Source organism: Thermobia domestica, chromosome 3, assembly GCF_964235325.1.
Source record: "Thermobia domestica chromosome 3, izTheDome1.hap1.1, whole genome shotgun sequence".
Classification (NCBI taxonomy): Eukaryota; Metazoa; Arthropoda; class Insecta; order Zygentoma; family Lepismatidae; genus Thermobia; species Thermobia domestica.
The window spans coordinates 127,324,922-127,340,180 of record NC_137456.1 but is presented as its reverse complement, the minus strand read 5'-3'; the positions used below and the strand labels follow the sequence as shown (position 1 = coordinate 127,340,180).

The 15,259-nt window shown below is 34.2% G+C and overlaps 1 protein-coding gene across 1 annotated transcript in view; it reads right to left on the bottom strand.

Moving 5' to 3' along the window:
* Cln7 (CLN7/MFS domain-containing 8) overlaps positions 1–6,281 on the bottom strand; it is a 169,078-nt gene extending 162,797 nt beyond the window's left edge. Inside the window, exon 1 of the mRNA XM_081751662.1 lies at positions 6,170–6,281. Coding sequence (XP_081607788.1) covers positions 6,170–6,195 — 26 coding nt within the window. The 5' untranslated portion in view covers positions 6,196–6,281. The remainder of the gene's footprint in view (positions 1–6,169) is intronic.
* Positions 6,282–15,259: the final 8,978 nt, after the last annotated feature.

Below are 15,259 nucleotides of genomic sequence, written 5' to 3'. Positions count from 1 at the left end.
AATTTTCTCGTCTCGTTTTGTAAATATATATATAAAATTTACGCTATGATGATTTTTCTCTTAATTACGTCTGGAAGTTATAAGAATCCTCCCGGATCACGGTAAGTCCACGAAGGATGTGATATAACAACATTTAAACCATATTTATTATTGAAAAATATTGTGTAATGACTTGTATATCTTTAAACATTGATAAATGCTTTTCATTTTACTAATTTATGTTTTCTCTATGATACATATAACAATAAAAAACAGCGTTTGAGATCTAAGACTTGGATGAACTAATGTTGCTTACGAGACTCTCGTTTCGTTTCGAAGTTGAAAATGTACTTATTGTTGTCTCGTGGCCAAAACTAGTAGTACCACCACGTAGAGAGCTTGTTCTACTTTTAAGAAGAGAAGAGACTGAAGTTGTTTAAGAAGGGTTGACACCAAAGATACTTCCAAAATCTATTTGTTGATGAATGGTTCAAGCAGAGCCCAGAATCAAAACAGTTGGAGTAGGTTTTGGACTAGAATAGTGATTTTCTTTTAGACAGCATCTTTAAATATTAAGGATTATCATTTGCCTTATAATAAGCATACTTTCACGTTTAAAGAAAAGAAGCTGTATGTTAATATAATAATAACCCTATGCAATTGAAATATAATTAATAATTATTCTGTTTAGGAGAAAAAAATGTGAGATCAAAAGGGGCCGCGTACACAGAGAGCATGTTGCACCAGTATAAACTCTGTCTGATGAAGTGATAGGGTTTGATTATATATATATATATATATATATATATATATATATATATATATATATATATATATATATATATATATATATATATATATATATATATATATATATTAAAATTGCACGTAAAGGAAATAACAATTTAATATTTCTTAATCTATGCGTGTAAAAACCGAAGCATAACTTTGTATGAAAATGTGAAATTTATTATTATTATTATTATTAATTTGAGAATTACATGACTATTGAGAACCAATTATAGCGACAACTGTTAACAAAATTGTAAATTAATCCATATCAGTGGTCACTGGAATTTCAGTGATAACTTGCTGTGAATAAAGTTTACACAATTTTATTTCTGTAATTAGCTCGATAATTTCTTTGCATTTTAGAAATTGTTTCATAAAATTCTTCAATGTATTTTCAATTATGAGGAATTAGTTTTTTTTTTCTAGTAACAGCAATATAATTCTCATGTGTACAAAGACGAACGTGGAGCGTATAATCTGAATTATAAGGATTAAGAATTAGATTTCTGGGCTTTTGGCATCTATGGCCATGTTATCACGTCATGCCCGTATGAGGGATGACATTCCTCGGCGATCACACTTTCCGAAGAAAGGGAAGGAAGGAAGGAAGCGACCTGGGACCTGTATGTTAGGTACCATCCCGGTATTTGACTGGTGGGAATGATGAAAACCCAGGGAAACCTCACTCAGGATGGCTGGTCTGAAAAAGCTTTTACATTTTTTGACCGCGTGTCCCCATCGGGAATCGAACCCGGGACAACTCTCACCAAAGACTAGAGTGTTAGCGATCACGTTTCACGAGATCTGAATTATAAGTTGAGAGGTTTGCAATGAGTCAGATTTCCAGTTGCGAAATAATAATAATATTAATTTTTATTTTTAGTATATTTTTTCTACTACTTGTAGCGATATATTTTCTACCAGCTGCTAAGATGGAGGCCCCATATCCAATTTACATAAATTATAACACACTTATTATTATTATTGTCAGCATATGTACATTTTAAGTAAGTAGGAATTACATTAATATCACTTCTCCCTTAACATTTTTATTCTATGCATCTTTCTGCGAAACTAAACATTAATACATAGGAATTAAACAACTAAAGATATAAAATTTACATTTTTGAAATATAAAAGTATCGTCATCATCAAGGCAAAAATAACATAATGTTTACACTTGTTAGCTTAAAAGATTCGTTGAGTTAATTTTGAGTTTAATTTTGAGTTGAGTTTGAGTTTAACGTCCCTTTCAGGAGCGAGGGCATATAAGACGGTACCTACTGATTAACGTAGAATACGAATCACATGAGCTCTTGCCGGGAATTGAACCCGAGTCTCGCAAGCGAAAGACGCGTACGCTAACCGCTTAACCACGAAAGAGCTCAGGTTAAAAGATTCGTTTTTCTTTTTTCAAAGATATATTTCCAAGAGGTGACGTTTGCACCACATTATTGCATGCAACCTTCAAATTTCGTTGGATTGCATACAAACATTGCATATCGAACTTCTACAAGTCCTGTCTGTCAATACCACACTTTAAGAAATAAAAGGCACAACCCACGATCCTAATTGATCGCTCCAATTTCTTAAAATAAACCTATGATGCCTTCATCGGAAGCAAATTCACCTCTGAAAGTAAATTCCCCGTTGTGGATTTTTCAGGAGAAAAGACTTACTGGATGTTATAGGGTTGTTAATAAAATATGTATATATTTATGAAATACGGACAAAATCGTTTAACTTGTTTTTGATACTATCTGCGAAGAGTAAACTACCCATTGTGGATTTTTTGAAGACGAATAACTTATATCGTAGGATTGTTAATGAAGTATGACTTGTTTATGTTTAGCCTGTTGTTTCCAAGAGAATTGTTAAAAAGAAAAAAAGGAAACTCCTACTGATGGGTTTTTCCAGATAAATTACTTATCCTATTGCAGGAAGACAAATTACTAATGTATGTAATCATGAAATGTGAACATATTCGCCTGAGGAAATTTAGACAAACTTGCTGGAAAAACTCATTCTCAAGGATAAAGTGCCGCTTGTTGAATTTTTCGGATATGATTTATAGTGTATTGGTGGGATTATCAATGAAACGTGAACCAAATCACCGTAGCCGTTGCTGAAAATGACATCCGAAAACTTGACCTCCAGAGTAAACTAAAGGTACAGTCCTTCTGGATTCTTACCAGAGAAGTTACTTATAACTAGACATCTGACTTTTATGCAAATTTGTTTGCTTATATGCATCTATGTTAAACTTGGTAGAAGTCTCTAACAACAAGAATATAGCTTGAATTTGAAGTTTTGGTGCATATAATTGCATATTTCGAAGGGTAAAACATATATTAATGCTTAAGAGCATATACAGTGTATTCTATAAGTTTTTATTTCAAACATACGCTTAAAACATGCAGTAAATTGAATTTTAGATTGTATTTTCAATGCATTTAAATGTCTATGCAACAGACTGCCTTTTTGCTGGGAGGATGGAAGAATGCCTAGTTTATGAAGACTAATATTATTAGCAACCGATCAGCAGAGCAAAGGCACTTTCAATTGCCAAGATGTTAACAAAAATTTGATAGTGATAAAGATTCGTTGTAATATCGTATCAACATCAATTCAGAAACAAGAAACGCGAGAAATGATGCTCAATGGATGTTTAGTTCTAGTTGAACTTCAACACGAGTTCCAGTCAGTTTCAGGTAAATTTGGGTGCTATGTAGAAAGGAAATTGACGGATGTTCTTGCCAGAAACTCCAACTACAAAACAACTGAAGCTATTGAAAAATATCTTCAAAGGTTATATTCCAATTTGCCAGATATATATTAATCTTGCTCCTTTCCGTATATGTTGTCCGGTAACATCTGTTTACGTTGGCAGGTCATTTTCTGGCTATAAACGTCAGAAAATATAGAGAAGCATCTTGTGATATACTTACTGTAAGGCTAAATACGGGAAGGAATAAATTGTTAAAAACTGAAAACTTATTTTTCATACATGAAAACATGTAGAAACGTGACGCGCGTATTATTTCATGTAAAGTAAATGCACTCTAAAATACATTGAGAAGAAAAACTAGAAATTATGTTCTCATAGTATTGTGCTCACTTTAATCTCATAATCTATGTATGCTTTAAAAAAAAAAAAAAGAATATATAAACCAGTGGTGCCCACCCCTCCTTATGTCCATGACGCAGCCCCCCCTTAATTATCTATCCGTAGGTGTTCTTCCATGAAAAAATCTTCTTTTCGATTAATTTTTACACCCCCTCAAACATATTTATATAGATTTTTAACCCCCCCAAATATTTCAATGACGCAGTTTGCGTCATAGCCCCCCTCTGTGGGCACCCCTGTATAAACTGTAAATATCATAATAATAAATTCTGGAAAAAAGTCCCTGAACGTAAAGTACAGTTTCCACATTATAATTCACTTACAAAACTTCTGTCACAACTTCGCTGCATGTTTGAAAGTGTTACCTTTTATTGTACTGTTAATGCATATTAAAAACATAGTTTAACACATTTAACCGCATAATTCTATGCATATTTCATTAATTTTAAGTGTATCAAAATCCAATGTCTACTTATGACATAGTAACAAAGCTATTAAATAAATAGATCTATTGATTTATGAAATATAGGCTATATACAAAATTCTCCAAAATAGTCGCAATAAACAATCTTTATTTTGGCAGGCATGAAAAAATTAAAAACTGAAAATCTTAAGTTTAAAATTTGGTCTGGTTGCGTTGAAAGGTATGGATTCTAGGTGTGTGTGTGTACACATCAGGATGAACATGGGATTGACATCCAAAAATCTCTTTTTCGGCTTGTAGGGAACATGTAATATGTAAATCCATTGACATTTTGAATCTGTTTTTTCGAGATTACAATCACAAACTTTCTCCTCTGCTATTATTGCTGAGTACACAGTACTCATACAAAGGCAATACTTTTCTACTCGAATCTATAGCAATGTGGAAATGAGCTACGTATTTTTGTCATATTCAAAAATGAAATCTTTAAATCTTACGTCCCACGATATGCCGGTTAGGCTAAAGGAGATGCTGATGATGAGAAATGAATGAAATAGTGGAATGAAGAAAGCGGGAGGAAACGGGAGAACCTCCGAGGAAACTCACGCACACGGTGTGTGTCCACCACAAAGTTCACTTGGTGGGAGCAGAGTTTGAAGTCGGGACCTCATATACAAGAGGTGAACGCTCTACCACTGTGCCACCACGGCCTCTTTGTCAAATTCAACTCCTTATCCAATACTACAGAAGAGATAACTTCATCTGCGGGTGTGTGAGATCATATTAGAAATATGTTAAGAAAGGAGAAGTTTCAAATTGATTTATTTCGAATTCGAAATAAGAATCTATTTTAAAACACACTGAATACTACCTTCTCTTTTATTATACTTTTGACTATAAGTACGATATTTTAAAGCTTTGAAAAATTAAAAACAGTCGTATTTTTGTTTCATTTATTTCTACTTATACACAAAGGTAAGATGTATTTCTTTAAAAACGTCTACAATTTAAAGTATATTTATATGTTAAAATTAATGTATGATTTCTATATATTTAGGTCTATCTTTCAAAATTTAATATCCGATTTTCTCTTGCCTGTAGTCACACTAAATCCTACTTTATAAGGTGCAATTCACCATTGACTTTGTTATAAAATATTCATAGAGCTTAATCTTACTTGTCTTCGAGAGAAGAATGGAATACTAAGTGAGTCACGAAGGCATTGTATTTTTCAAATAGATAAGTTGTCTTACTTGATGTATGTGTTAGGTATTAGCCTTGAACATTTAAGAATGCTTTGGAAACAGAAATCTAAACGGCTAATGAGTGAAAAGGAAGCTTAATTGAGTCGATGATTGCAGAAAGGTCCTGTCACATTTTTTCTGAAATTTGGTTTGTGAACTTCTCCATGTCTCTAGGGGTATACACAACTTTGTCTATAAGAATGGTGAGTGTAGAGGCGTTACAATGGTGGAAAAACACAACATTGAACTAAAGTCCAGCACAAGAAAAGTCTACAGTCCTGAATTTAAACAGTTTTTATTTAGTATCTCAAAGCTACAAAAAGTAGACTTAGGAGGCCCTTTCTGCAATCACCGATTGAATTATATAAATTTCCGCATTGAATTATATAAAGATGTTTCAAAGGTTCATACCTTTGTTTTTAATTTTATCTATTTCGCCCCATTCTATCCGTGAGATCAAAGTACTTGTTGATTTTAAAGTTATAATTTAAAATGTTTATGTTTATATCTGTTAGCTAAAGGTTATCAATGGTTACCAACAGTAGCAAACATTGTATACGTTTTGTATTAAAAAAGAAATCTTATAATATAGCCAGTACTTACCAAGCACATAGCCAAGAAAGAAGCATTACCAGATTGTAGAGGAAATAATTCAGTCACATTCGAAGCACAGAAGCAACGATCATCTAGTAAGTAAATTGCATGTTGCAATCTAGCCTAGGGTCTGTTTGGCCATACTAAAAAGGAAAACGAGATGGTAATCTAACGGATGTGTTTTGTTGCATTAACATTTATGTTTGAATTTTTCTATCGGGTGTTGGCCTTGATTTTTTTTAACGTTTTATTTACTGCTACAACTTATTTATTTTTTTTAAAAAAAGTTCACATTGTGTGTAAAGATTTGTTTTGCTAGTTGTTTTGCAACATTGTCCTGTACATTCAAACATATCAGAACAATAGTTCAGTTCAACGGAGTAGTGCTCACGAAATGACACAAAAGACCAGTGTTTGGTAAGTTACTTGTGAAAATGTAACGCGTTACAAGTTACTTCACTTTCTCTTAAAATGTAACGCGTTAGTAACGCGTTACTTGCCCCCAAAAAGTAACTGTTACTTTACTTCAAAAGTAACGCATTATTTTTAGGTCCGAAACTTTCAAAATATGAAAAAAATATTACTTCTATTTTCCGTACTACTACTACTACTACTACTATCGCTATTATTATTATTATTATTATTATTATTATTATTATTATTATTATTATTATTATTATTATTATTATTATTGCACGTTCTGAATCGCTTTATGTAAATGCAAGGACAAATTTTTACTTGACATATGAACATTTTCATATAATGTAACATTGCTAAAATGCCATACTGCGTTACTCGTAGGGATGGACACGAGCGAGTTTGAGCGAGTTTTCTTTGGAACTCGATTCGACTAGAAACAGACATCTTTGAGCTCGACTCGAAAAATTTCCTCCAACTCGACTCGAATTGGGGTCGAGTTTCGAGTTGAGTCGAGCCAAATCCGGTGTGTAGTTTCGAGTACATTCTTCAAATATATTACATAGACAGTATAATTATTATCAATGACACTATTACTACTACAATCTATATTATTATTATTATTATTATTATTATTATTATTATTATTATTATTATTATTATTATTATTATTAGTATTAGTATTAGTATTAGTATTATTAGTATTATTATTATTACTACTTATTACAACACTGTATATAAAAATGAAAGATAGGCGGTTTGCATTTGAATACTAAAAAACAAGTTGATTGCCAACCTCGGTAGTCGTGAAGTCTAAGAGTCAGGGACATTGTTCAGAGCTTCTGAATTTGGGTTGAGGGTCCAGGTTGAGTATTCGGGCTCGAGCCAAACACTGTTAAAGGTTATAGGGCACTGACCAAATATCTTCAAAACTGCTCGGCCCGGGTTTAGAATTGTCAACGACTCGAGCAGCTCGGCTCACAGCTCATTCACTATCGACCCGAACCGAGAAGTGAGCCGAGCCAACAGCTCACCCATACCCAACCGACTCGGCTAGAGCCCGTGGCTTAGTTGAGCCAAACCGAGCACATGGCTCATACCTACCAAGCCAGCTTGAGCTGATGGTTCACTCCAAGTGAGCCGGCTCGAGCCATCTTCTCAGTTGAGCCGAGCCGAGCCGAGCTGAGCTTGTTAAAAAAATCTCTTGTGGTCTCGCTATCGAGACGAGACGAGATGCGAGCAGTGTCCCCTCTCGTGAGCAACACTAAAGTATTCCATATTACTGTTTAGCTTACATTTCTCATGGCTTTCGTTTTCCAGTGTAATCAGGCCATGATTTCAAGACGAGTTAAAACGAACGAGCCATTTATCAAACTCGACTGGACTCGAACCTCGACGCGAAAAACTGAATCGGCTCGGAACTCGACTCAAGGATATTACCTTTGACTTGACTCGAAACTCGACTTGAATTCGAGTCGAGTCGAGTTTTAGCTTGACTCGTGCTCATCCCTATGCGTTAGAAAAATGGTTGCTTATTATTATTCTGCTAAACTAATTATATAATAATAACAATGTTGTTATGTAAAATTAAAATACAGAATATATAGAAACATTACACTACAACTAATAAAATGAGAACACATGAACTGGAAGTGAATCAAAACTTGCCAGTAACTCTAAAATCGATACATGCTTTTTAAAGCTAGTTTCAAATCAATTATCAACGGGACTCTAGGATAAACAAACTGATCTGAAAGAACTCCAATATTACATATCATCAGCAAACTATTTTCTAGTAATAAAGTAGGCTTGCTCATCAGAACACAGTTTATTCATATTAACCCCTTACTGTAAATCCTTAATTATGGCACCCTAGTTGTTGATAAATATTTTCCACCGGAGCACTTCAGACACTTTACTTTTAAATTCTGTCTACCATCATCCTCAGCTCTTAAGAAAAAAGTATTCTTTCAAATGTTCGAACGGTGAAATATTTTCGTTCTCCATCTGTATAAAAGCAACACCAATCAAAGTAAAATGGACTACCGATATAATTGCACTCCTAGTTCACTCACTGAATGTATTGATTTGGAGCTGTCAAAATCTACGAGAAAATCTTCCAGGTGCTTGCAATCAGTACACGTGATTTCCCTAAGACTGTCCTAATCTTCAAAAAACAGCAAGGGCACTACGAACTGAGTGTAGGACAAAATCCAAGCGGACAAAATCCAAGAGGACAAAATCCAAGCGGATAAAATCCAAGGAACAGTATCATGTGCGTAGCTGTGGTATGTGCCTGTGAACACCCTAATTAAATTGTATGTTTGTTTCTTTCTTCAATTGTCATGCATTCTAAAGTTTTATCTGTAATTCTTCAATTTATTGAAATAATATTTCATTTACATTTAAAGAACTGAAAATCCAATAAAATATGTAAGATTGACACAGTAAGAGTGCAGATGAGCTTTAATTACTCATAAAATAGTCTGGTCACTGCTAGGACAATACAATTTAGGGTGATCAGAAATATTTTGACTAAAAAGAGTATACTCACATAAATTAACCAGAAAATGAAAGCACTGGCTTGCTATATCAGAGATAACAAATAACAGCAAAGCAGCCCAGTCTTAAGAAGAGTACACTACTTACTTAATTCTATTATATTTATTGAGAATTAAAGTAAAAATAAAATTAAAAAGATATAATTTAAATAAAAAATATTTCTCTACCCTCAAAGTATTTACTTCAGTTATAATTGTCAAAATAACCAATAATATATACATTTTCATTTAGTTTGTCTAGACACATTTTCACATTTCGATTTTCTAGATAACACTTTTACATTATTTAATTCACACACATTATTACATTATTAAAAATACCCACTACATATTTCACATTTTGATCATTTCTGACGAAAATTTGATTAGTATATCATAATTATTTGTTTCAAAATATACATAAAACACTACCAACAAACAATCAAGTAATTAAAGCTCATCTGCACTCTTACTGTGACAATCTTACATGTTTTATTGGATTTTCAGTTCTTTAAAGATAAATGAAATGTTATTTCAATAAATTGATGAATTACAGATAAAACTTTAGAATGCATGACAACTGAAGAAAGAAACAAACATACAATTTAATTAGGGTGTTCACAGGCACATATCACAGCTGTGAACATGATACTGTTCCTTGGATTTTATCCGCTTGGATTTTGTCCGCCTTGTCAGAATTTAGCTTGGATTTTGTTTTCTTGGATTTTGTCCGCTTGGATTTTGTCCGCGCCCCTAAAACCGCTGCTGCTCGCAGTACGTAAAAGGTGCCACAGTTCATATCCTCAAGACATGTTTGGCCATAAACAAACAATGCTAAAGGATACTTAAGACGGCCCTTATCCCCGATTATTTGACCTTTTGATTTGATTGAAACTACAAAAAACATACAAGTATTTCAATATTGATATTGATGTTTTGTATTGCTGGTATTTATCTACATTGACAATATAAATATGAAAATAGAAGTATATATGATACTATTGCATATAGTATAGAATTATGCATATAAGACAAATCAGCTGATAAGGTGATGCCGAAAAAGGAATTGTGATGTAGAACACTAACATTCTTTCTTAAGAATCACCTTATGCATCCTCTTGAATTATTTACTTAATATACAGCCAAATATGTCTGAGGATATGAACTGTGGCACCTTTTACGTATTGCGACTCTTAGCATGTTAGAGATGAACTACTGAAAAAGTGAATACAATCTTTATGTGAAATAATTTGATATTATATCAAATTAAGTTTGTTTTATGTTCGTTTCTGTTACAATGTCAAATGGCTTTCTTGCAACTGAGTCAATCAATTTTCCATTTGCCCGTAGGTATTTTAAGAAAATCACATTCATCTTTACCAAAGTAGATGAGAATAACTTGAAGAAATAGTTATTCCTCTTACAGCTCTGTTAGAATTATTAAACAGATTATTGCGAATGCAGGACAAAATTCAAGAGGACAAACCCCAAGAAAATTCAGACAAAGCGGACTAAATTCAAGCGACAGATCATAGGCGCAGATTAATATAAAGGAATGATTATTTTTTTCTTCGTCTCTTATGCATCTAAAATGTTATCTGAAATTCTTCACTTTACGAAAATTATATATATATATATATATATATATATATATATATATATATATATATATATATATATATATATATATATATATATATATATTTAATGCTGAAAATCCAATAAAAGATGTCAGACTGTTATGGTAAGTATATATTTCACATTTTGATATTTGCTAAAAAGAGTCTTTATCAGTATTCATGAATTAAAACAAATATTTATACATTACTCAAAATAAAAGACTGTTATATGCTACCACACAAGAACGACTTTAAAAAGAAAAAAAATAGCATCACAGTTACTTTTCATAATTTAAATGAATTGTCTTACTGGTAATATGTTAAACGTATTTCAAACGCATTAAAGGTATAATAAATAGGAATACCCAGAACTTTTCATATGGGTATGCGTCAGGGAGGCCCATCTTTATGGTTGCTATATTATTCCTAGTATTTCTGGTATTTAATATACTTTGTTTGCTCGAGAGCCAGAGGAGCGCCAGAGTCCCACTCTGCCCTATCATTCGGGCCCCCACGGTATGTGTGAAAGTAATTAAAGCTAATCTGTCCTTATATTATAACATTTTTACTCATTTTAAGAGTTTTCAGCATTTTAAAAGAAAGAAAAAGTTATTTCAGTTGAAAAAATACACATAGCATTTTAGAATATATGACAATTGTAGGGAAAAATAATCGTATAAGGTTTGCACTTTTACATCCAATATATACTTCTGTGATTTGGTCCTTTAGATTTTGTCCTCGTCAGAATTTTCCTTGCATTTTGACAGCTTGGATTTAGTTCCCGCCCTCGTTACTGCAGCCATTTTATACATGAGTCCCGATCTGCATAGAAACACACTAGAATTCAAGCTTTTAGGTGCTGCATTTCCCTAGAAATTTAATCCTCGCATATAATTCCCTGTCTCCAAAGGTTAGGCAGAACGGATGTTCCCGTTTTGCCTAAAGATAAGATCGTTTAAAATATTTTCTACAAAGTCCTGGAGGGCTTTAGGCAGAACGAGAATGAATCTTTTTAATATTACATCCCCCTAATTGGGGGGTGTAATGAATTTATTTCCGTGGGGTGTCCGATAATTTTAGGGGGATGCTGGGGGAGGTTAGGGGGTGTAGATAAATCACTGCCAATGAAGGGCCGAAGGAAATTTTGAAAGGGCCATCTCCAATGTAAGAATTTACTACCTCAAACAACTAGGATACATTAATACAATTGATTTCTAATATAAGTAAGTAGTTATTTAATCACGGCGTTTAAAATATGTGTAGCTGGTTGATTTAAGTCGAAGCAGAAAATACACTTTTATAGGTAAAGAAAATAACTTATAGGTTCATGCCTCTACTTAAAAAAGGATCTTTCTATTCTTGTGGGCAGAAGCAAACTCATCAACTTATTCAAGATCTAACGATTTAGCAATTTTCTTCAATATAAACCAATCCTAAACTTTTTACCGCATCATCAGTCATTGAATTACGTATATGTTTTTAATCTTTTCAAACATGAGAATGACCTTTCACATGTAGCACTAGAAACTAGTATAGTCACATAGATGATATCTAGCTTGTAGGTTCCTAAGAATGCATTTTTGTAGACACAAACAAGATCAATGAAATTCATCAAGAAATCAACTTTGGTTTTCTCTGATTTTGAGTTCACATTTGAATGTTTCCAGATCACTTCCATAATGTTGGGCCATAGGCTCTACAATGTTGTAATTTAGAAAGTTTTCACTTTTTGGATGTAGAGCTTTGATTGATCTAATGATTTTGCTACATAGTCCAAAGCGTTTTTCCGTCTCAGTGATTATCCTACCAATAGTAGGCAGAAAAATATCTCTTAGTATATTATCTTTAAAAAATTTGTTTTCTGCCTCCAATGAAGGAAGAGATTAATCCAAAATGAATTTGTGATATTTCGATAGCGAATATCTGGTTCGTTTCCACGAGGAACCCCTATACTCTATCTGTTTCCGGCTCTGGAATTTCAAGACCATTTTCTTTCCATATCTCCAAACATTCTTTATAAATTTGTTCGAATGTTTTCGTTGAGAGTCATTTTCCAGATCTCATTTTTGACAGCGTTTGAACTAGTGAATCTACAAGAATCAAACCTTCCGACATGTCTGCATCTACTTGAGATAAAGCGAAGCTCAAAGTTATAGCATGCCAGCAGTCATCTCAAAATTTACTACCACGAAAACATTCCCTTTTGCACAAATTACACTAATTTTCCGGATGGAATGATGGAAGTAAATAAATATCACAAGTTCCAGATTTGGTTTCATATCACATAATAAAAACAATTCGCAGGTCGATATATTTCTTTATTTAGGTTTTATGACTTTTAATGTTAAAGAATCAACTTTTCAAAGCGCGCACATCTGACCAGAAGAAAGGCAGTGATAAATCTGTCCTATACTATTTTCCTCATAATGTTTGTTTTAATGTTACTGATGTAGAGTGTCGTGCTATACCGATGAGTATTCAATGTTGACGCTATGCGAACACGAATCTATTGTACCTCTTGGCCTGTACTGCTTAACGGAAGCATGACCGCACAAAATACGTCCATTTAGACAGCCCCCCCCCCCACCTTGTCAAAATAGGTCGAAAATGGTGTCAATCGTTTGTGCATCGTTTGTGCAGAAATGTGCAACACAAATTTTCGTTTGTGCAACAATGACCAATGAGCTAGAGCGAAAACAAAGTGGGGGGGCTGTCTAAACGGTAGCCCCCCCACCTTGTCAAAATTGGACGAAAATGGTGTCAATCGTTTCTGCATCGTTTGTGCAGAAATGTGCAACACAAATTTTCGTTTGTACAACAATGAACAATGAGCTAGAGCGAAAACAAAGTGTTGGGCTGTCTAAACGGTAGCCCATTCACCTTGTCAAAATTGGACGAAAATGGTGTCAATCGTTTCTGCATCGTGTGTGCAGAAATGTGCAACACAAAGTTTTGTTTGTGTAACAATGAACAATGTGCTAGAGCGAAAACAAAGTGGAGGCTGTCTAAACAAAAGCCCCCAAACTTGTCAAAATTGGTCGAAAATGGTGTCAATCGTTTCCCCATCATTTGTGCAGAAATGTGCAACACAAATTTTCGTTTGTGCAACAATGAACAATGAGCTAGAGCGAAAACAAAGTGGGGGCAGTCTAAACGGTAGCCCAACCACCTTGTAAAAATTGGACGAAAATGGTGTGAATCGTTTGTGCATCGTTTCTGCACAAATGTGCAATACAAATTTTCGTTTGTGCAACATTGAACAATGAGCTACAGCGAAAACAATGTGGGGGGCTGTCTAAACGGTAGCCCCCACCATGTCAAAATTGGACGAAAATGGTGTCAATCGTTTCTGCATCGTGTGTGCAGAAATGTGCAACACAAAGTTTGGTTTGTGTAACAATGAACAATGAGCTACAGCGAAAACAAAGTGGGGGCTGTCTAAACAAAAGCCCCCAAACTTATCAAAATTGGTCGAAAATGGTGTCAATCGTTTGTGCATCGTTTGTGCAGAAATGTGCAACACAAATTTTCGTTTGTGCAACAATGAACAATGAGCTAGAGCGAAAACAAAGTGGGGGCTGTCTAAACGGTAGCCCAACCACCTTGTAAAAATTGGACGAAAATGGTGTGAATCGTTTGTGCATCGTTTGTGCACAAATGTGCAATACAAATTTTCGTTTGTGCAACATTGAACAATGAGCTACAGCGAAAACAAAGTGGGGCTGTCTAAACGGTAGCCCCCCACCATGTCAAAATTGGACGAAAATGGTGTCAATCGTTTCTGCATCGTGTGTGCAGAAATGCGCAACACAAATTTTTGTTTGTGTAACAAGGAACAATGAGCTAGAGCGAAAACAAAGTAGGGGCTGACTAAACAGTAGTCCCCAAATTGTCAAAATTGGTCGAAAATGGTGTAAATCGTGTGGGCAGAAATCTGCAACACAAATTTTCGTTTGTGCAACAATGAACAATGAGCTAGAGCGAAAACAAAGTGAGGGCTATCTAAACGGTAGCCCCCCACCTTGTCAAAATTGCACGAAAAAAGGTGTCAATCGTATGTGCATCGTTTGTGCAGAAATGTGCAACACAAATTTTCGTTTGTGCAACAATGAACAATGAGCTAGAGCGAAAACAAAGTGGGAGGGCTGTCTAAACGATAGCCCCCACCTTGTCAAAATTGGTCGAAAACGGTGTCAATCGTTTGTGCAGAAATGTGCAACACAAATTTTCGTTTGTGCAACAATGAACAATGCGCTAAAGCGAAAATAAAGTGGGGGCTGTCTAAACGGTAGCCCTCCACCTTGTCAGAATTGGACGAAAATGGTGTCAATCGTTTGTGCATCGTTTGCGCAGAAATGTGCAACACAAATTTTCGTTTGTGCAACAATGAACAATGAGCTAGAGTGAAAACAAAGTGGGAAGGCTGTCTAAACGGTAGCCCCCCAACTTGTCAAAATTGGTCAAAAATGGTGTCAATCGTTTGTGTACAAATGTGCAGCACAAATTTTCGTTTGTGCAACAAT